The sequence below is a fragment of the Carya illinoinensis genome, chromosome 2 (genome assembly GCF_018687715.1).
Source record: "Carya illinoinensis cultivar Pawnee chromosome 2, C.illinoinensisPawnee_v1, whole genome shotgun sequence".
NCBI lineage: Eukaryota > Viridiplantae > Streptophyta > Magnoliopsida > Fagales > Juglandaceae > Carya > Carya illinoinensis.
In genome coordinates this window covers 5318391-5341555 of record NC_056753.1, presented here as the reverse complement: position 1 = coordinate 5341555, position 23165 = coordinate 5318391, and the positions used below count along the sequence as shown (strand labels likewise).

The window sequence follows — 23165 nt, the reverse complement described above, 5'->3', positions numbered from 1 at the left end:
TAACCGCCATGCCACGGTTTCTCATTTACACAACTCGAAAGCCAACCCCTCCCCCAAACACAATTCCTCTCCTCTCAAACCCATTATGCTCCTCTCACTTCCTCGCAAAAAACCTTAACCTTTGTCAGCCTCAAATCGCAGTCTCACTTCCGAAAAAACTTTCATCTCTGAATCACCTTCCCATTCTGCTCCAATAAATTTCAAATCAGAAAAAACCTTCGTCTTCGAATCGCAATCACATACCCATGCTCCTCTCAATTTCAAATCACATAAAACCTTCGTCTCCTTCGTAAGCTTCAAGTCGCATTCGCAAACCCATTCTAAGACCCACCTTGCTCCTCTCACTTTCAAATCGTAGAAAACCCATTCCCATTCTGCTCCTCTCACTTTCGAATCGCAGAAGACCCCTTCCCATTCTGCTCCTCTCACTTTCGAATCGCAGAAAACCTAAAAACCCCCAACTCCATTTCTGTCATGTGCTTTCACTTTTTGTCTCCGTTGGTGCGTGTCTTCCACTCCACGGCGGTAAGGTAATCCCTTTCTCACTCTGGTTGGGTTTTTTTTTTTTTTTAGTTTGTTAATGCTTGGAGATATGGTTTCTAAGGTTGTGGTTTTACTCGTGAAAGTTTTATTTTACCCCCTGATTTTGGTCTTGTTTTGGGAAAAATATTTATGGAGTTTTGATATTAAATAAAATGTATTTTTTCACTTTGATTAGTAATGTTGTGATTTCTAAGGTTATGTTTTTGTTCTTGAAGTTTTCCTTCATTTTTCTCTTTTGATTGTTGCTACACTTGCTTGTAGTAGAGATGAAAACTGGCTTAATAAGAATAGTAATTGAGTTTAAACAATAATAAAAAAACAGAGAGACACTATGGAGAGTGTGGTGACCATAATGTACTTGCATATTTATACTTAGTTTCGGTTGTGTTACGAAATGGAATGTGAGAAGTTAAACGAAGTTTGGATTGAAGGCCTTATGTGGTAATGTTGGATTGAATTGTACATAAATGAAGAATTGGATGATGGAGTTGATAGGATTGGTGCCTTGGACTTTAAAGTGAAGCATGGGGTTCACTTTAAAGTACAAGGCCATTGGCTTAATATTGAACAAAAAGCGAAAGCACAAGGAATTAAAACTTGCAGTAGTAGGCATTTTATACTTGTTTGTACCTTATGCTTCAACCCTCTCTTACTTGGCTTGGCTCTTTCCCTCTTCACCACTTCACCCGTGTTAGCCAAATTGAAAAACCTCTAGAAACAGGAATTTGAATTTCCTGTTTTCAAATTATAATTATCTAGTTTACTTTCTTATTAGACAAATAGTCTCCACCCATTTTTGAAACCTATATGTTCTATATATGTGTGTGTGTAGATATATATATATATATATATATATATATATGATGCACCTAACTGGTTGCATGTCAATGTTATTCTAGAGAGAAGATTAAAAAAAAATCTAATGTGAGGATTAGTTTCTTTGCGTTTTGGTAATGCTCATATCAGTTTGTTTTCTTTAAATTCTCGAGTGTAAGCTATTTCAACACTAGTGTCATATTGTTGGGTAACCAAGTATGTAGTGAATTAAGTGAACAGGTGAAACAAGGTGCATCGCCTAAGCTTGTGGCTGTTCAAATGAGAATATGATTCTTGTTTCAGCAGTTATATGCATGAGTCAAAACCACTTATAAATTTGGCAATTATTAATTTGTTTGGTTGGAGTTCCATTTAACATCACATTTTAACAGCTTGTTGAATGTCACATTATGGTCATTCTACTCACTTTCATGAAATGGTTTAACATTTTTGTGTATTGTTTGAGATAGATAACCTATGGCATAGAGCGCATCATCATGTGTAGTTGATTTTTTAGAATCACCAACTTATTGGTGTGGTTTGAAAGCCACATTAAATACCTCCAAAACTAACAAAAATCCTATAAGAAAATTTTACACATGCCTGAAGTACAACACGGTAAAACATAGATTTTTTTGTTATATTTTTGTATTGCTTTTTAACGTGTTATATTTTAACCTGGTTCAAATATACCTTTTGTACTACAAGGAGAAACAAAGTGCCAATTCTTCCTATGGGTAGATATATTTCAACTGATAGAGGAGAAAATTTGTACAAGAGAGAATACAATTCGAAAAAGAGAGGACAATCGATTGTTGCGCAAGTATGAAGTTCAGAAAAATGAAGATAAATTAGTTGAGAGAGAGAATGTACTTTACAAGCAAGAGGAGAAAATTGTGAAGCAGGTCATTGAGAATAGATGTGCACACATATCTTTGTGTATATATTGGGTGTTATCGATTGTAATAATTTTTTGTTGACTTGGATCATAAATGTATTTTGGTCGAAGTTAGTTGGAAATGGATAGTTTTTTTTTTTTGATAGTTTTTTTTTTTTTTTGATAAGTTAGTTGGAAATGGATAGTTCAGATTAAAATATATTAATGTATTTTTCTTTTTGTCGTGAATGGAGATCTCAAGTGTGATTAGATTGTAAACTTTTAGTATGTAAAATTGATGGGTTCCTGGATGTTGAACATGGCCCCATTGTATTTTGAAGAAGTTAGTTGTAAATTTTGGTATATAAAATAGATGGTTCCTGGATATTGAACATGGCTCAATATTCACCTGATTTATAACCTTACTATAATTCACCTGACTTGAACCAAATAACCAAATAAATCACAACCTGATATAACAAATAAGTTAATCATATATGAGTAGCTACATCCATAAATGACACATTTTCTTGAAAATAAAAACTACTAGTATCAATACAGAAATTTCTCCCTCATCTTAGAAAGTAGAAAAATCCAAAATTAAAGGCGACATACATCATATTGCCCAAAATTCATCGCTTTTTACAACCTCCAAAATATATCAAAATACATCACAACCCCCAAAATATGTCAAAATACATCACAACCATCAAAATACTTAATTACATAACAACGACCAAAATATGTCAAAATATATCACAACCATCAAAATACTTAATTACATCACAACGACCAAAATATGTCAAAATGCATCAGGACCATCAAAATACATTAAAATACTTCAATTACATCACAACAACCAAAATATGTCAAAATACATCAAAATAAATCACGAAACCCTTCTTTTCATCAAATACTTGCTTGCAACCACAACCAATCTAAATAAATTAAAAGATAAAGAAATACACATTCGTTAGAAACAAATATACATGCAGTCAAAAGCAATATATAATTAACATTATAAAAAATTTATTACCGATTTTTTCTTTCGCTTTGTTGCAACCTTCTCCACAGGCATAACCTTCCTTTTTATTGGCGGTCTCCCTTTCCCTCGCACAACATGCGGGTTTAAGATTTTCTTATCCTTATCCATGACCATAATCTCTTTTACCTTGCTTGAACTAGATTCAAGTATTAATCCTTTAAATTTATCCTCAAACTCATCCAAGTGGCACATGAATACAATAACATGGTCATCACTTGGGCAAACACGGGTTGCTAATTTTAGACATCATTTAACCACAAACGCATACCTTCGTGAGTCTGCATTCTACTGCAAGTTGTCATAGCTACTTTTTATCACAGTATATCTCATCTTTAAGTCCTTCCTCCATTGATCTAAGATGTACTTATCCGACAACGCATGAATCTTATTCATCTGGCAAACGTTCAATGCAAGCCTACAGAGAATCCCCCTTACCCCAAATAACGCACATGTGCATTTAACATTAACTTCCTCCTCATTAAAGTAAATCGTGTACTTCACACTCTTGACATGGTCATCATCAGTAATAATTTCATTCAAAACATCCTAAGTGGAAATGCAACCCTCCTTGCTGAAACGTATGCAGTTACATAAAATCATTGCCTGCACCTCTCTTTGGACCTATTTAAATTTTGCACTCATATACACCACTTGAAATTGCTTCTCAATGTGGAATGCGGATGAACATGGGATGTTTGGTTAGAGGAATTCAAATTAGCTGTTGTCTCGAGCTCCACCTTCTTCGTAAGCGCAATGTCAAATTGATCAGCAAATTCTTTTAATATTGTACCAGAATGCACAAACCCATCGAAGAAAGAATTCATACTTTCAGACCTCTGAGTTGTGCTCATGACAGTCCAAAATACTCCCTTAGGGTACATCGGTACCCAAAACGACCTCTCGTTTTACAACCCTTGTAGCCATGCATTATCACCAAGTTCATACTTCTCAATAAGTTGCCCCCACTTCATCTCAAATTCTGTGCATGTCTGTGAATCATATAGGGAACTTTGGATAGAAGTCTTCAACCTTGCATTGAAGGTAGCATGAGATCCCAATTTCTCAGGCAATTTTCGTATTATATGCCATAAATAATATCTATGACGAGTGTCTGGGAATACTAGAGCAATAGCACTCTTCATTGCTCGGTTTTGATTTGTTATGGTTGTTTTTGGAGCCCAACCATCCATGCACTCCAACCATACTCGAAACAACCACACAAAAATACTTGTATCCTCACTTGAAAGCAACCCAGCCCATAATAGTATAGACTGCCGATGATGATTTACACCAATAAATGGAGCTAATGGCATACCGTATCTATTTGTTAGGTATGACGTATCGAATGTGATAACATCTCTAAAATACTCATACACTGCTCGACTACGTGCATCAACTTAAAACACATTTCTCAATCTTAACTCCTCATCCACCTCAATCATATAAACAAAACCATAATTCTACAACCTCATCCTCTTGAAGTACTCAGTAAGTGTTTCGCCACCTCTTTTACCCAACCTTAATTTTTTGGCTTTGTCAATAAAATTTCGATAGTCTTTTTCTTGAAAATCAAGATTCTCAAACTCCCTTACATCAACAACAAGTGCCTCAAAATTCTTGTTCATTTGAATACTTGCTCTGTTGTTCAAATCAAGCATCATCTGGCTGTATTCGTCTAAACACTTGTGCGATCTAAAGAATCTAGATTTTTGTGGGCTGACAATACTATGATTATGAGCAATCTCAACAGTGGTCACCTCCTAAGTACTTTTCACCAAGTGAGCATTTATCATTGCTTTACAATTTGTTTTAATAATTGATTGTAGCCTCGAGATATTACTATGACTAGGTAATTGCCACCTCACGCACACCCAATCGTCAAATACCTCACTCTCTCATTTGTCTCTCTTCATTCGTTGTGTTATAACACTAAAACCTTGTTGCTTGGCATATCGCTTATAATAGGCCATAAGCTCATGATCAGTGACAAACTCCATACTAGGTTTGGGCTCCTCCTTAACTTGATCATTATCAGAATTTTCTTCATTTATCTCATTGGCTTCTTCATTCTCTTCATTTAAAAGAGATATATCTCCAACATTAGTTTTACTTTTAGATATAAATGTTGCATTAGTCGATGGATTAGTTGTAAAATTTTCAAAAGTTCTCAACTCTTCTCCGACAATTGATGGAGGGCATGGCGGTAGGGGCTGTAATCAGGTATGGCGTACTCATTACGGGTAGCAATGCACGTAAAGGAAAAAAATAAAAGGTTAGAATGCAATTACATGGCTTGGGTTGCTAAACATGGTTGGACTCCGCATTAGTCGATGGAAGATAGATGAACATTGTCGGAAAAGATGGCATTGGAGGGAGCTATAATCAAGCACAATATTAGAACGGGTAACAACATTTGTAAAAAAAGATGTGCAAAAATTCTAACCTGATTAGTTTGTTGAACATGGCCCGATTCCTCTGCATTAGTTGATAGAGGGTAGATGAATGTTGTTGGAAGATGTGTGATTAGTGGAAGCTGTAATTAAGCATGATATTAGAATCAGTAACAATGTAAGGAAAAAAAAAACACGCAAAATTTTTAACTTAGTTCGTTTGTTGAACATGGCCTGACTTCTCTGTATTAGTCGACGGATGGTAGATGAATGTTGTTGGAAGATGTGGCATTGGAGGGAACTGTAATCAAGCACGATATTAGAATGGGTAACAACATTTGTAAAACAAGATGCACAAATGTTCTAACCTGGTTAGGTTGTTGAACATGGCCCGACTCCTCCGCATTTGTCAACGGAGGGTAAATGAACATTGTTGGAAGATATGGCATTGGTGGAGGCTGTAATAAAGCACGGTGTTATAAAGGGTAATAAACAACTTCAAGAAAAAAAATTGAAAGGTCAGATAGGAATCTACCTTTTTCATTTGTTGAAGATGACCTAAACCCTTTACATTAGGCTACAGAGGGTATATGAACATTGTTGAAAAATATGGCATTGGTGGGAGCTTATATTAGGCACGGTGTTAGAATGGATAACAATGCACATATTCAAGGACAAAAATTTAGGAAAATAAATGAAGTACTTGGCTCGTTGGTTGAACATAGCCTGAGGGTGACTCATCCGCATTAGTCGATGGAAGATAGATGAATGTTATTGAAAAATATGACATTGGTGGGGGCTGTGATTAGACACGATGTTATAAAATGTAATAAACAACTTAAAGAAAAAAACTGAAAGTTTAGAAAGTTATGTACTTGGATCATTTGTTGAAGATGGCCTAACTCCTCCGTATTAGTCTACGAATTGTAGATGAACATTGTTGAAAAATGTGACATTGGTGGGGCTTATAATCAAGCACAGTGTTAGAATGGATAAGAATGAACTCAAGGGATAAAATTGAAAGTTTAGAAAGCTATGTACTTGACTACCCCATGTGTATGTATATGAATTTGGATATACATTTGAATGCATCATAAATGGCAGGTAGTAAGCATTTTCTAGACCATAATATCCCTACAATAAACAAATAAAAATACATTAACTAATTGGAATCGAGACATCTTCTTTTTATGAATGACATTAATGTATCATACCTGAGTTGGTGGAATTGGTGTAGAAGGCTTGGGTGGCCTTTTATCTTCCTTTTTATCCATCACGCTATTTCAAATGAGTTTTTAGATTGACATTATAAGAAATAAATTAACTTAAAACAAACTTTTTCAAACGAACTACAGTTACATTTAACACTCACAATTTAATAAATTTTAAGAGATGATCACCATAAAGTTAGACTAAATAATTAATACATGCATAATAAAAACGTAGCTCCACATACAGTTAGACTAAATAATTAATGCTAGGTCCATCCTTGTCTCAATTGGATAGATGCCAAGCTCGAGGGTCAGATCGTACCAACAAATCGTTCGCAAAATGCTAAATTAAGCATAGGTCACTAAAATTAACCCTGCAACAAATTGTATCAACAAAGAAAAACTTTAAAAATAACAACAAAGTAAAAAGAACATCAAAAGAGAAGACAAAAGAAAATTTTCAGATTCACATGGACCACAAAGTCTTCCAAGCAGCAAGACTTTACTTGGTAACAATCTTTTGAAGTTCTTATTACACCCCATTTCAGCAAAGGAAATATAAGGCAGAACCTAGCAATTGCAACGATTAAGGAAATTAGATCATTAAAGGTACGAGAGAAACCCAAATATGGAAAAAGCAACATAAAGCATTACTTTTACGAAGTAAAATGAATCATATGTTATACACTTGGACCCAGAGAAAAATTACAGAACACGATGGTGAACCTTAGGATCGGAAGCTATTTTTCACTAAAGCCAGCCACACAACACTAAAATTCAAAAACCCATAAGTGGGAGAGAATTAAATGACCCAATAAAAGAGCCACTACCAATCACAAAAGCACCCACAAGCCATAGAGGCTAAATATTGAAATTTAAGCAGAAAATATTGAAAATTTACAAATAGAAAAAAAAAATCCAGAACGATTATAATCTGACATCAAAGAAAATAGTGAATCTTCCTTGTCAACTACACAGGTGGCTTTAAGAGATGCAAAGCTTGAGCAGCTATTCTCTTATTTATTGTTGAAGTCTAGGAGTATGATGGAAAGGCTGAGGGACCATGAAACTTGAGCAGCTCCCTAACTTAATCACAAGCCACAAAAGATTTGCCAAGAACAACATGTAAAATAAAATAATATTTTTCTTTAAATAAAAAGGAATTATATAGCATATATCAAAAAGAAGAAGACTAGATTTTCTCTGGAACTTTCTTGAGAGAACTCAGGAGAAAATTTGAGATCAAAACAGATATCTATACCTCGTATAATGGGTGACCTTCAATGCAGACGGTAGGCGGCAGGTGATGAATGAGCCGGCAAATGCTAGATGGCACGGTAACGACGGCTGAGTAAAGGGAACCGAGCGGGAGGGGATTTGGCAAAGTTGGACGGAGAATGGATGGATGGAAATTTGAAGAAACTGATTTGGGGGAAAACGTCGGGATCCGATTATGAGTAAAACGCACGTATTTACTATAGCAATTTAAATATGAATAAATCTATTTAGCCCCCGGTTCTCTAACCGCATGCCACACTCCTGACGTGGCGAACCCGGTTCGTCGCCACATGCTTCATTCTCCCTCTTCTCCCTCGGACCTACTCTCCCTCAGACTCGACGCCAACCTTCATTCTCCCCCTCAGACCTCCCAACTCTCCCCCCTCCCTCTCGAACCTCTTACGGATATCATTTCCATGGTTTTTCAATTTTCTTGTTGCTTTCTTTCTTTTTTTCTTTTGGTGGGTTTGAACCTAGTGTGGTGGGGTTGAGCTTCAATTTCGTGGTGCTGGATTTGATGAAGCACTCCTCATATCTCATATACAATGCGTCCCTATACTTTAGCTCCACTATTAAGAAGCAATACTACGAAAAATACAGCTACAATAAGGTTCCTGTGCTTTCTTCTTGTAGTGTTTAAAGAGCAGAAAAAGAGAGTGGAAGAAGAATAACAGTAAAAACAGAAGAGAAATAAGTTGTCGATTTCAAATCCCCTTGCGTCCAGAAATAGCTTTAATTTGAACACTGTTTGGAGGTTGTTTTCCGTAGTTTATTTTTTGATTCTTTAATCTTTGTTCTTGCCATCACGTGTTTGACCGAAAGACTGAACCAAACAGCCTATTATGGATGTTAAATTTTGTGTTTATGAGAATGGTAATGGATGTGTTAAATTGCTACATCCTCTCTGTTTGGATCGTGAGCATCAGATTACAGTGACTTGCACTTGCAAGAACTCCTCACTAGTAAATTGTTGGATTGGTGATTTTTCTTGCAGGTAATTATATTTCTTGTTGTAAACAACCTGCTATTCTCTGTAATATCATTTCTCTGACCTGTAGTAGTTTTTTTGTTTAAGAGTGATTGTTTATTTTGAAACATGAGAAAGCCATCAATGCAAACAATAAGGTATTTTGTATTGGACTTAAATTGTAGTTGTTGAGGGAATAATAGTAAAATACTTTATATATATGTTTTTGTGTTTATTTTTTTTTCAAGTATTTCGATATATAAGTGTCTCAGATTTTAAAGGTTTATTATTCTAGAATGAAGGTTAGTTTTTAATGGATTCTAATTGAACATATGCAGCAGTGTTATGCTTCTGTTAATTACTTTTGCTTTTATAGATGATGCTAGATGAGTTAGAAGTAGGGGGCAAAGTGTATCCGGTGATTGAACAGTCTAAACAACTGCCCCAACTTCATGCTACTTTTGCAGATCTTGAAGTTACAATTGCGGGTTGTTAAATGGAAAAATGAGGAGTGACCGAAAGGAAGAAGCATTGAGCGTGACCCAAACTTGAGATTTTATGGACTGCAAAAGATCCGTTGTTTTGTATCCCTTCATGTTTTTAAACTCCAAACAGATTTTATCACTCTGTTTTTAATGCAATTATGGTGCATGTTGTACTTAGATGGATTATTCATCTATGTTAATAAAATGATAAAATCCTCATGTGATAAAACCCACAAGTCTAAATTCTGAATGCGTTGGTTTTTTAAAATTTTCAATCCAAACCTCTTTACACATACAATTTCAACCCCGCGTGACAATATCAATTATTTGTTTGGGGCTATGCATGCGAGTTGGCTGTACAGAAACATACCACCCTTAAGAAAATATTACCCCCTTTACACATCAAGAAAATATTAACCCCTTTACATATCATCTTACACTTCTTGAATGTATTACACTTGAAGAAAATATTACACATCCATTCTATTATCTGGTTTATCTCCCCTTTACAAACCCAATGCTGAAATTAAATTAAAAAACAAACATAAGTCACAGGAACACCAAGTCAGCTGATTTCACAAACACATATACACGCATAAAGCACGCTCAATCTTCCTTTCTGTATGCTGAAAGCATCAATCTTCAGCATGCCAATATCTAATTTGACAGAAGCATACGCATAATGCATGCCCATTATGTAGTTTATACCTGTACCAACAATTCAAACTTCAAATAACTAAACATAACACTAACTAACAGCTTGAAAAAATCAAATAAAATGTTGGTATTTATAACTGTACAAACAAATTAAAAATAGAATGCTAACTGAACATAAGTCTAACTAACTAATAGCTATGTAAATGCATGTTGCTTTAATACTTGAACCATTTAATACATAAAACTAACTAACCATTTCTTTGAGAACAACAATTAATATCAACAACCAAACCAACTCATACATGTAGGAGTATACAATTAATGCCGCATTCAACAAAAGGCTCAAATTAGATCTCAATCACAGTGTATGAAAAAACGAATGAAAACAAAATCAGCAATTAGTCCAACTGATGATTTAGAAATTAACTAGTATATCATTCAGCTCATTTGGAGTTGAAGACTTCACTTCAACTACACTCTTCTTAAACATTCCAAAGATAAATATTCAAAGATGATTAGCTTTGATTCCAAAGTAGGTCCAATCCTGTTTTGATAATTTTTCATTATGACGATCTGGATTCATTACATCTGAACTTAGTTACCAGAAACATTGTTTTTTTGTTTTTATTTATTTTTTCCCATGGCATGGATCCCTCACATCTAAACTTGTCCAAAATTTGCCTATTGCTAATTAAATGGGCCAAGTTTGAAGTGAATTGTTAAGGTTTTGAAGCAACGCTGAGGCCACCAAAACCCCACAAACTCACAAAAGCCCCCACAAAACAGAACACAAAACCCCACAAACTCACAGATCAACCAATGCCATGATTTCTGGACTGGCACAACAATGCTATGTCTAGTTGCAATATTTAACGTTATAGAAAAATATATAATGCACAAAAATCACAGATCAACAAAAAACCCCACAAAAATTGCGGAAAAATCTGCAAGCTTTTCGATTATTTATGCTAACTAACAGATCAACCAAAAATCCCACAAAGCACACTTTAGTACCACACAAAACACAGATCAAAAAACAAAAACAAACTCATAGATCCATTAAATACATAAACACTCAATATACAAGAAATAGAGAGATCTCATTTCAAATAGAAAAATAAAAATCCTTTCTTTCATTTTTTACCCTTGTCGGCAGAGCACCAGGCGACAGATGGTGGGTATCGGCAGCAAGATCAACCAGCTGGGCAGAAGAGACGATGAGTTGGGCGGTGAGGGGAGAAAATGCCGAAGAGAAAATAGGGGGGAGAACAACGCAGGGGGGGTTTGATTTCAAAAATGGGTCCTGGGCTAATGAAATGAAACGCACGGGTTAAAAAAAAAAAGCGCCACGTAGGCTCCGTTGAATAAACAGCGAGTGGTTTGTATAATATAATTTTTTAAATATTAAATTTAAATAAAAATAAATAAATAAATAATTAAAATTAAAATTTAAAAAAAAAAAAGAAAAAAAAAAAGGTGTGGTGTAGGTTAGTGTATCAGCTTAAGTAAAGAAAAACTCGGGAAAAAAATCCACCGCCAATCTCTCTCTCTCTCTCTCTCTCTCTCTCTCCCCCCTTCATTTGTTTGAACGGACCCCGCCCAGAAACCCCTCAGGTCGTCGTCAATGGAAGAACCTATACCTGCCCAGACCACACCGACTCAACTCTCAAACCCTCCAACTATCGCCCAGTGCCCACCTCCAAAACCTCCTGCTCCCACTCCTCTGCCTCCGAAGAGCAAGAAGAGACCGCTTGACACAAGTATTCATATCCAGAACCCTAACTACTTTCAGATGCGTGTCGTTATTAAAGAGCTTCGTCCTCATTTTCTTGAGGTACTATTCGATTTCGGGCCCAGAAGCTAAAAAGATTACTTTTTTATCTATATATTTATGGACGATACCATCTAGGCTAGTGGGTGTTATCCCAGTTGTGATTGCTCTTAATGTGGATGGTATAACTATTCAATTCTTGGTCTTAGATCTTATATGGAGGGCAGGTCGACGGTTTAATCCTGTGTGTGCTTGGCTCGTATTTGCCATTTTACCTACGGGGCCCCCCGGGGGGGGGGGGGGGGGGGGGGGGGGGGAGAGAGAGAGAGATGAGTTTGATGAGTTTTATTGCATCTATGTTGTGAAACTCCCTTGAAATTGAGTCGTTATCCTCTGATTATACATTTGAAGACAATCTCGGTCAAGTACTTAGTATGATCCTGTCCATTTCTACACTGATGTAAAATATCTTGGTCTTGGCATTGCTCTTGAAGAAAACCTTCTGCTCCGGTTGAACCTGCTGTTGCAGCTTGAAGTTGGAAATTTCTGTTTTCTTCACACTCTATGAGCAATCTATTCATGAAGCACTGTTTCGGATAAAGAGCCTTTCACATCCCATATATGGCCCTATTACTAATTTTTTAATTCAATCACTGCTAAGATATTTGGTCCAGCTAACTTTGACAAACAGAAAATGACCATTTTTCTCCATTTTGTGATTAATCGCAGTCGTTTCCTCAAAGTGCTTACATGATGTAGTTAGTAACTATTTCATTTTCCCATCATTATTATGGTCTAATTGCCCTGTATATTCTTTGTTCTGTACTACACTCTCATTTTCTGTAATAGTTTTTGTGCATGGATTGAATTTGGACATGCACAAAAGATTTTACATCAAATTCATGATCATGGTGGATTTTAAGGTTCCTGAAATTTCATGTTGGGATATGATCACTTTTGGTGAGATGACAAAGGAACTGCATCATTTGCATGGTAGGTTTTATCAAGCATGATAGTTCTGATTTTCTAGTTTTGTATGTTATCTTGAAGGTTCTCCGGACCCCCGACTTTCGGAATTGTAAGGCAGCTGAAGAAATACGAGAACGTAAGCTTACTAAAAAGAATCTTTTAGTTATTAAGATTGATAAAGATAATCATCTCTGTGTTAGTGAAATTTTGCTACCCAAGGTTCAATTCTTAATAAGAAAGACAATAACGTCTGTACATTCTGTGTGCCAGTTACAATCCTGTTCCTGCCATGATATAGAAATTTCTTTAGTAATTGTGTAATACTCTTATCCTTTCTTTTCCATATCATTATGATACATATAGCCTTTAATTCTCTTTGCACATTACACAAACAAATGCAAAGGCTTACTCACTTTGGTATGGTAGAAGATCATACCACCAAGTTGGTTTCGGATGATTTGTCTCTTTATGATATTTAAGAAGCTTGTTCATGTATTATTCCGTAACTTGTTGTGCCAAATCCCATTACAAGCTAATCCTTGTGCTCCACTGAAGTTTGTTTGTCATGTTTGGCTTGTTGTCACCCTAAATACGAGAATGTTGTAATGCATGCAGAGTAGTGAGATGGATTTGCATCCGTGATGAGAGCCCATTAGTCTTTTTCAGGACTTAAAAATTACTGATTCTTAGAGGATGATATTGTATCCTGAGTTTCTTGGGCTTCATCCATGCCTGTGGCCTGCACCCATTATCTAGACCATTCACTTCCATGCACCATTAGATCCAAGGTTTCTAATGATGGAACCAATTCCATGAGATATTGCTTGTAGTGGACAGTAAGAATGTAGTTGTGTTTCTTCATGACATTTGTTTTTGACTTTGAAACCTTCAACTTGCAGAGATGAAACTTCTGAAGGAACTATACAAAAAGATCACTGCAGAAACAGTTTCCGTGAGTAAGAGTAAGAATGTGGCAGAAGGCCAGCCCTTGTCAGGTGAAAACCAGGATGATCAGAAGCCGCAAGAGCAGCCCCAGGATCTTAAGCCAACTACGGAGCAGCCTCAACAGGACAAGGCATTTGCAACACCATCTGAGAATAAGTTCGTCTCAAGTGTTGCGTCTGAGAAGCGGGGAGAGAAGCGGGGAGCTGATGATGTTAAAATTCATGGGTCATATGTTATTGGAGGATCAGCTTTTGGCTGGAATTACATCACTTATTTAGGCGATGATCCAGTCTATTATGGAGTAACCAAAGAATCATTTCGAATAAGTAATTCGTCGAAGTAATTCCTTTGTTTTTTTTTTTTCGGTCGTTGTTGCTTTCACTCTTGGTACCAATGTATTCAACCCGGACCTTGAAAATTTCTGGCACTCACCCCATGTCAGTAGTGTGAGTTGTTCTCTACAATGGTATCTGGTAATAATAATGGGCATGGAGTGTTCTTGCAATGATTTTACAAGATTTAGATGTTGAGTTGAGTTGAGTTCTTTATGAATAGTATTGAGTTGAGTTGATGAAAAGAGTTATATGGGACTCATTTAAAATGAGTTTAAATGTATTTGAATATTAATATGAGTTTAATACTATTTATAAAAAATTGAAAAATAATGTGGGTTCTGCCTATAAAGATATGTTGAGTTTAAAAAATTTGTGCATCTTACGTATAAGGAAATTTTGAATTGAGATGAGTTTAGTAATTTGAGAGTTTTATGTTTGAATGTTAGACTCAGTTTAAAATTAGGCTAAATTGAATTGTACTCAATTGGTTCGATTCAACAATTAAACGGGACCTGATGTTTATGTTTCTACGTTGTTTGTGTGTGCGTTAGATCCAGTTACATAGTGAACTGAATTGTTTTTAAATAACTAATTTTTTTAATTAATATATATTAATAAGTGAAATTAATTCATTCTTACCAACAAATAAATTAATTTGAACTCGAATCCGAATCGTTCGTTTTATTTAGCTCAAATTCAAACTTCATGAATTTTAATCAAGCTGAACTTGAACATAGATCCTTAAGTTCGAATCGAGCTTGAACCACTAATATTTATGTTGGATCAAGTCGAATTCGAAGATGCATAGGATCTATGGAATATTTGTAAAGATACATAATTTTAAATGTAACAAAACTTGCCAATTAAAGGGTCCATAGCTCAGTGGTAGAGCATTTGACTGCAGATCAAGAGGTCACCGGTTCGAACCCGGTTGGGCCCTTTTTTCATCATTTTTTTTTTCCCCCGAAATATAATAACACTGATTCGAGAAGACAAGCATGGCCAGAGTTTGTGTCTGCTCACACTCACAATCTGACATGATTAGAGCAGTCTTCTTTGCTTCTTACATTCAACAATATCACATCAACAAACGTTGCAAGTTGCATGCAATAGAATATAAATAAATCAAAAAGGTTTTCGAAATGAGAAAGTATCTCAACTTCCTGATACCAGCAACAGGACAGAAACCTCAAACCCAATGAAGTTGATAGGAGGAGCTTTTGCTTGTGGAGTGCCTTCCTTCCTTCCTTCCTTCCCCAAGTTTGTCTTTGACCCATCTGCTTTGTTTTTAATGGCCATCAACCAAATGCCTCTTTGCCAACGCCATTGCCCACTTTATAGACCTTACTAAAATGACTATGGAAGCCTATCCATAGTCCTTCATTCTCACATGACACTGACTCTGTATAACTTTTTGAAAATCAATTGTAGGCATTCTGCTAATTGTTATTATAATAGATATGATTGAATACACCTAAATGGTGAATGGGGAACTAATATTACTTGAGAGGAAGATGTTTTTTTCTTTTGCAATGTAATACTTGAGAGTTGTATCACTTTGAATAGAACAGTTGGAGCCACTCATATTATCCAAATATTCTCAAAAAGGACAAGAAGCCGAAACCAATAAGACATCAGTAACTATGAAGATGATATATAAAAGCAGATAATGATTATAGTAACTGTGGGCATATTATACAAGACCACCTCTGTTATCTTACATGAAACAATGATATTATACAAGACCACCTCTGTTATCTTACATGAAACAATGATAGTTCGGACATTTTAAAAGGGATGTAAATCATGTTGCACGTCATCTAGCAAAAGCTTCTATAGTTCTAGAGATAGATAATGTTTATGTCGAGTCGGTGTTCCTAAATGTATTCAATCTCTTGTATTTTTTATTTTTTTTTAATGCAAATCAATAAATATGAGTTTTATTGTAAAAAAAATTAATTAATAATAGAGAAATACTTTTTACAGTCGGCATATGCAGTTGGCTGTAAAAAAGTGAATTAATACGGGAACCTACATGAAAAAAAAATTATTTTTATAACTTTTTTTTATTTATGTAGATCAGCCCTTAATAATATACCATTAAGAATGTGAAGCACGTTAATTTTGGACAAAAAGGGGCATTCCGAGAATCGAACTCGGGACCTCTCGCACCCAAAGCGAGAATCATACCACTAGACCAAATGCCCACAATATTTTAAAAATATTTAAGTATAATTTGTTTAAGAAAAAAAGGCTGAAAATCTTCCTGGGCTAGGGTTTTAGCGGCTGTCGAAGACCACGAAACTGAAGGCAAGGGCGTGAGCCGATACGCTGTGCGAGAGAGATCGATGTCGAAGAAGAATAATCTTGCCCGCAGAAAAAGGCAGCATGAATTCGATCTCCAAAGTAATTTCATCTCGAAATCTCTCTCTCTCTCTCTCTCTCTCTGCTTGTAAATTTTATGTTTTTAGTGAATAATTTTCTTTGGGTAAATTAGGGGAGAAAAAAGATAAGGAAAAGATGACGAAGAAGCTTCAAGCAAAGAAGAATAAGATGAAAGTAATGCTCTCTCTCTGCCCCCCTCGTTTGGGTTCATTTGTATTTATTGCATTGTTTTTTAATTATCAGTTTTTGTTTGGATGATGATACTTAATGTTGTGTATTTTTCGAGAAAATCTGAAGAAAAATTTGGAAAGTGGAACTTTAGATTTCATTTTCTTTGTTTCTTCACTCACTTTAGGCGAATGTTTTTGCTCGGAGTTGGTGAATATTGGTTTTAAGATCAGTTTGGTGGAAGCTTTGTTCTGTTTATAGGATTCCGAGCAACCCATTTAAAAATTTTAAGATCATTGGAATTGGGTAATTCATATATTCTATTCAATGTAAACCGATTTGAATTTCATGCCTAAAACGCTGTATATGATTAGAGTAGTTTTACAAGTTTGAACTATGTTAATTTTTATGGTAGCATGGTTGATTTTGAATTTTTTTTTTTTTTTTCAATGTTTGATGAGAATTGTTTCTTTATTGATGATCATGCGATCAGGTCGATAGTGGCGACAAGAAAAAAAAGAGTGGAAGTGGGTTTCAAGTGGGAAAGAGAAAAGTGAAGACCAAATTGACAGCCTTGGCAAAAGCTAAAGCTGCCCAAGCCATGGAGGTTGACAAATGAGGTCCGATTTGAACAATTTTATGCTTAGGTAGTGAAGTTAGCAAGCAAAATCTCTTGGGAGCTAAATATGCTTGATTTGTTGAGCTTAATGATCTGTAATGTTGAAGGAAGTATCATCATGAATGTTATCTTTGCTTTCACATTTTCTTTACTGATGTAATTTTCTTATGATGATTAATATTTGATGAAAGATTTGGATGTGGTGGTAATGTTCTTGTTACTCTGTACCTGGTGTGTTGTTGCCAACTAACTTGAGTGTGGACAGTAACTGGAACGAAAAGGATGATGGTATTTCATATATCTAGTGCGCGTGATTTGGATGTATAATATCTGCCATTTAATCTTCGGGAAGTTAAATGTAATGAGCTGTTAGTTTGAGTTCCAGCGGTTCGCAGTCATAGTCTTCTTGTCTTGATTCAAGTTAAAGTCCAGTGTCCAAAGTTTGAAAACTGAACAAGATCTCTGGCATGTAACATATAACACCAGATATTTTGAATGCAGAACAAGGGTATAGAGGTACAAACTCTTGGTTGGTGAAAAAATTTGAAGGGGATTAAGGGAGTTTAAATTCAATCTTCATGTGGTTTGATAATTATTGCATTTTGGATATATATGTTTTGTGATGGCCCTGCCTCTTTCACGTGTCATCCTGTTTTTGACGAAGTCCTCTTTAGACAAGCGATTGCCAAAGTTGGATTAGCTGTGTTTGATTACTATGCAGACTACAAACTGTGTCAACTGACTGATAGGTGCTCGTCACTTTGTGGAAGCTGTCATTTTTATTCCTTTATGAGAGAATCTCTTTTTACTGATCTACACTGCATGCCTGAATATGTTGTTGGCATGCTTGGTGCAGTGGATAAATCTAAGGGAAGTTGTATCAACTGCCCTAGTTCATGCTCACTACCTCAAGAGTTGAGCCTACATAAAAGATTGTGGAAGTTGTATCATTTTTGCAATTTTGATAACTAGTTCAAATATCCACTGGTGTAGCAACCATGTGCTGTGTGATGAAATTCTATATTGCTTAAACAAACGGATTCTAGAAGATGATGATGGGGTGAATTGTTGAAGGAGGAGGAATGATCAGTTTCAAGTTGGACAAAAAATCTAGATCATTTGCAGATCGATTCAGCACTAACAAACACTTTTTTTCCTGACCTCTTCTCTTCATGGTTGAAGTAATTGGGAAGGCAGAAATTTCAAACTTTTATAACTTGATATCCTCAAAGAACTTGCAATGTTTATTTACTTGTTGGATTGTTTAACGTTAGAAGATCTCTTTGTATATGATTATGGTATGATGAATAGTGAGTTCATGAACTTTGCCAACAAATGGCAAGTATGGTTTTAAAGTCAAAGTAACATTTATTAGTCTTCTTTGCACCTAATAGCTACACAAATTCCTCAACAAATATAGGTTTAGAGGGTTTTCCCACCAACAAACATAATCCATGCTTTTCTACTCCCAGGTCATTTTCTCTTCCCCTAATTTTGGTGTTGCGATGCGCAGGAAAAGGACTTGAATATAAAAGTGGACAATTATTTAATAGCTTATCAAATTAATAATTGAGTTTTCTTGTTTATGTTTCTAGTGCATCATTTTGCTCTTGCCCTTCATTTATTTTTATAGAATTTACTGTCAATTTAGCTTAATATAGGGCAAAGAATGAAATAGTACATGTGGTTTAGCTTTTAGATAAATTGGAACTTCTTTTTCTATCTCTCTATGCTTTTAGTATTATCAAATCCTCCTCCTATTAATCTTTCGATAGTACTTCAGGCATTCCAAGTGTGAGAAAAATTCAAAATTATAAATATTATAAAAATAAAAATAAAAAAAACGATTTTAAAATTTTTTAAAAACTTATGAAATAAAAAATTAAACGTAAAAAATAAATATATAAATATATATTTGCAAGGATGGTTGATCGGCAACCGAATCTATATAAATATATATAATTCATTTAATTATTTTAATTTAAAATACTTTTATTTATTTTCTTTTAATGGACAAGCTAGACATCTTATTTGCCATGTCAATGTGGCAATTAGACTAACAGGGCGTGAATTTCCTAAACAAGGAAAAGACAGCAGTGCTTTTCAGTTCAAATTCAAGATTAGAAGAAAAAGATAAGATAATGAAGTTAGGTGGCACTGTTATGAGAGGGAGCCATGAGAAGTACTTGGGGTTACCACCAGTGGTTGGGCAATCGAAGTACAATATATTCAGGAGTATCAAAGAAAGGGTGTGGAAAAAAATTAGTAACTAGAAAAACTCATGTCTATCTCTAGCTGGGAATAAGGTTTTGATAAAGGCTGTCTTGCAATCTATACCAACATATACCATGAGTATTTTCAAACTCTCAAAAAATCTTTGTAAGGAGATAAATTCATTAATGACAAAGTTTTGGTGGGAAAATTCAACAAAGAATAGAGGTATACATTGGTGCAGTTGGGAAAAACTTGAAAGACCAAAGGGGAAAGGAGGGCTAGGCTTTTGAGACCTAGAGAGTTTCAATTTGGCACTGCTAGCCAAACAAGGATGGAGGTTCTTATTGAATCCAAGGAGTTTGGTGGCAAAAATCTTCAAGGAGAAGTACTATAGATCATGTTTCTTACTTGAGGCAAAGTTGGCTCATAGACCTTCATATATTTGGAGAAGTGTGTGGGGAGCACTGAAGTTGCTGCAGGAAGGACTAAGGTGGAGGGGGAATGATAGTAGCATAAGAATATGGGAGCAGAAGTGGCTATCAACACCATCATCATAATGTGTTCAATCTCCCATTCCTGTTTTGGATGCAGGAGCAAGAGTTAGTGAATTGATCTCTAATGGTGAATGGTATGTGCAGTTGCTAAAAAGCATCTTTAGGCAAGAGTAGGTGGAGCATATATGCAGTATTCCAATAAGCAAGTCGAATTCTGAGGACAAATTGATATGGGGGTGCACAACAACTGGCTTTTTTACTGTTAGAAGTGCTTATCAATTAGATATGAGCAGAAAGGAAGCAGTAAAGGGTGAAAACTCAAAGAGAAGAGAAGGGGACAAGAGATGGAAAGATGGACTTGAACATTCAAGGAAAAGCCAAGTTATTCATGTGGAGAGCAATGAAAGATTTATTAGCAACAAGGAGTAACCTGGTTATGCGAAGGATAATTGACAACTCAAAGTGTCCTATTTGTATGGTTGATGAGGAAATTGTGAGTCATGCACTCTGGCCCTGTCCAACAACAATAGATGTTTGGGCTGAATCAATAAAGGTTATACAGAAATGGAGATCCGATGAAACTGACCTATTAATATTTTGGAAAAGGATGATAGAGAGGGCTAGCAGAGAAGTGTTAGAGGAGATTTTAATGGTGATGAGAAACATATGGACGAGAAGGAATGAGTTTATTTTTTAAGGGAGCTTTAAAAGCCCAAGTCAAGTAATAAAAGTAGCTAGAGATGATTTAAGAGCATTTCAACAGATTGAGCATACTGTGAGGCAAGGTGATGAAATTTGCTTAGGAAGAAGGGATGTGAGGTGGAGCACACCAAAAGAGCTATTTGTTAAGGCAAATTGGGATGTGGCTGTTAAAAAAAAAAGAAAGAAAGGTGAGCCTTGTGGTGGTCATCAAGGACGAGGAAGGGGAGATCTTGGTAGCAGTTGGAGAATAGATGAGGCATGTGACAGATGCTGCAATAGCCGAGAGTCATGCCTTAAGGAAGGCTATGGAAGTGTGTCGTGATCTCAATTTTAACAATGTATTGTTTGAAGGTGATGTGCAAATCATAATGAATGCTGTCAATGCAGGGACGGAGGACATGATCAGGTATGGTAGTGTCATTAAAGATGTGAAGAATTTGTTAAAGGGTAGAGAAATGTAGAGTGCAAGTTTTGTGTAAAGAGAGGCAAATGAGGCTGCACATGTTTTAGCAAGAGAGGCATTACATTTTCATTTTGAACTTGTTTGGATAGAGGATGCTCTAGGTTGTATAAGGAGTATCATAGTTAAGGAAAAGTCTTGTAGTGAGAATATAGTTCAATGAATGAATACGGAGGTATTGATTTTAAAAAAAAAAAACAGGGCGTGAATTTCACGAGCGGATCCAAAAAATTATTACGAAATGAATAATGAATAATGTTAGGTACAAGTTTCAAATATACAAGTTTTGTATAAGCCTTTTGTAAAATAAGGGCTTGTGTAAGGTTTGTGTATTTGAGACTTTTATATATATATATCATTTCTCATTACTAAAATAATAAGATCAAAGAATAGAAAATAAAAGTTGTTTAGTTGAATTATAAATCACAATTATTTTTATTTTTTCTTTTAATATATATATATAGTGTGGGACTAGTAAATAGAATTTTTCTAAAAAATAAAAGGATTTAAAATTAGAGTATAAGAATTGATTTATGAAAACGTCAAATATTAAAAATTATTTTAATATTCAATCCAATAGTATATCAAACCGGTCCGATAAAACTATTTTGCCCTCGATAAACTGAATATAATAATATGTGCAAGAATTATTTTTATTGTTACATCTTATTGTTCTCTGATAAATATATGAGAATAAATTGGGACAGAGGCGGGTCCTTAACAACACTCCGCACACCCTTCTAACATAATAAATCGGGTTGGTTGGGTTTAAGTGTTGAGAAGTATTGTAAAAAAGTAATAATAAAATATTGAATAGTAGTAAAAAGTATATGAAAAGTAATAATAAACTAATAAATAGTAGTAGAGAATGTTGAGAATTCTCAATACCCAAACCGGTTGTTGAGAATAGTGTCTGAAATAGTCCTCCAAATAGTGTCTGAAATCGTTTGGATCTCTCTCTCATGTCTGAATATCCTCTCGTGCTCTTCTCTCTCTATTTCCTCCCGTTCAAAATCTTGTAGAGTCAATCCCCTTCTTCTTCTCTCCCCCTTTGCTGCTTGTCTCTCTCGTTGAATCCAACTCAGATATATTACAAAAAGATAATGTATTTTCTCATGTTGTTCAAAAGAAAGCAAAAAATAGAGAAAATGAAATAGAGAGCAAGGTACCTCAGAAGAAAGTTGGACAACTCTTAAAGGATAAATCAAGAATCTCTTATCAGATGGTTCAAATTAGGAATCTCTTATTAGACGATCCTTATTGTAGCTCTTTCTGCAAAAGAATATAGAAAATTGAGTAAAAGAAAAATGAAAAATAAAATGGCAAAGACAATGTAAAAAATTGTAGATTTCTTAAACAAAAATGATGGTTTGGATGTCTCAAGCAATGGAGCTTTTGAAAACAAAACAAGTTTTACCAAAAAAGAAACTCTCGGGAAGGATCCAAATAACCCCATGTCGTTTTCAATCCGGATTTCAGATCATTTTCAAGAAATGTACAATATTCCAAGAAACAATTGTATAGAACTTATGTCTGAGCTACGACTTTATAGAATGGTGGAGGGGAGAATAGGATGGCTAGTTGTCGGGAATGAGCGATGGCTGGCGGGGGAGAGAGGGAGATAGAATTCGAAATGAATTGGGACAAGAGACAGAACATGCATTTTAGACTATCATCTGGTACCAATTTTATTTTTCTCAAAATTAATCAAAATAGGTCCAGTTTTGATTTTTTTTTTTTTTATTAACGCCGGATTGAACTGGACTAGACTTGTTTTTATATATATATATATATATTAATATTTTACATTATATAAAATATTTTTATGTGATTT

The 23165-nt window shown here is 35.2% G+C and overlaps 2 protein-coding genes, 1 long non-coding RNA gene and 2 other non-coding genes across 5 annotated transcripts; 3 read left to right on the top strand and 2 right to left on the bottom strand.

The window, feature by feature from the left end:
* Positions 1–9987: 9987 nt before the first annotated feature.
* LOC122301971 lies at positions 9988–11599 on the bottom strand. The gene is made up of 2 exons (XR_006240238.1): positions 11414–11599; positions 9988–10320 (listed from the first exon to the last, which is right to left on the bottom strand). It is a non-coding gene; the product is annotated as an uncharacterized LOC122301971 (long non-coding RNA).
* Positions 11600–11793: 194 nt separating this feature from the next.
* On the top strand, positions 11794–14459 carry LOC122298708. The gene is made up of 3 exons (XM_043108578.1): positions 11794–12103; positions 13091–13145; positions 13909–14459. The coding sequence occupies exons 1-3, from the start codon at positions 11894–11896 to the stop codon at positions 14295–14297; spliced, it is 654 nt and encodes a 217-aa protein (XP_042964512.1). The 5' UTR covers positions 11794–11893; the 3' UTR covers positions 14298–14459.
* A 698-nt stretch (positions 14460–15157) lies between these two features.
* On the top strand, positions 15158–15229 carry TRNAC-GCA. Its single transcript has one exon. It is a non-coding gene; the product is annotated as a tRNA-Cys (tRNA).
* Positions 15230–16424: 1195 nt separating this feature from the next.
* TRNAP-UGG lies at positions 16425–16496 on the bottom strand. Its single transcript has one exon. It is a non-coding gene; the product is annotated as a tRNA-Pro (tRNA).
* A 36-nt stretch (positions 16497–16532) lies between these two features.
* On the top strand, positions 16533–17670 carry LOC122298699. The gene is made up of 3 exons (XM_043108570.1): positions 16533–16695; positions 16787–16848; positions 17336–17670. Exons 1-3 carry the CDS (start codon positions 16638–16640, stop codon positions 17459–17461), a joined length of 246 nt encoding a protein of 81 aa, XP_042964504.1. The 5' UTR covers positions 16533–16637; the 3' UTR covers positions 17462–17670.
* Positions 17671–23165: the final 5495 nt, after the last annotated feature.

Bases quoted from the DNA above. Each gene is read 5' to 3' on its own strand.
- LOC122298708 (XM_043108578.1), top strand. From the start codon at position 11,894: ATGGAAGAACCTATACCTGCCCAGACCACACCGACTCAACTCTCAAAC. The intron at 12,104-13,090 runs GTACTATTCGAT...GTTATCTTGAAG, and splicing joins TTCGTCCTCATTTTCTTGAG to GTTCTCCGGACCCCCGACTT. The intron at 13,146-13,908 runs GTAAGCTTACTA...TTCAACTTGCAG, and splicing joins AGCTGAAGAAATACGAGAAC to AGATGAAACTTCTGAAGGAA.
- LOC122298699 (XM_043108570.1), top strand. From the start codon at position 16,638: ATGTCGAAGAAGAATAATCTTGCCCGCAGAAAAAGGCAGCATGAATTC. The intron at 16,696-16,786 runs GTAATTTCATCT...TGGGTAAATTAG, and splicing joins GCATGAATTCGATCTCCAAA to GGGAGAAAAAAGATAAGGAA. The intron at 16,849-17,335 runs GTAATGCTCTCT...TCATGCGATCAG, and splicing joins CAAAGAAGAATAAGATGAAA to GTCGATAGTGGCGACAAGAA.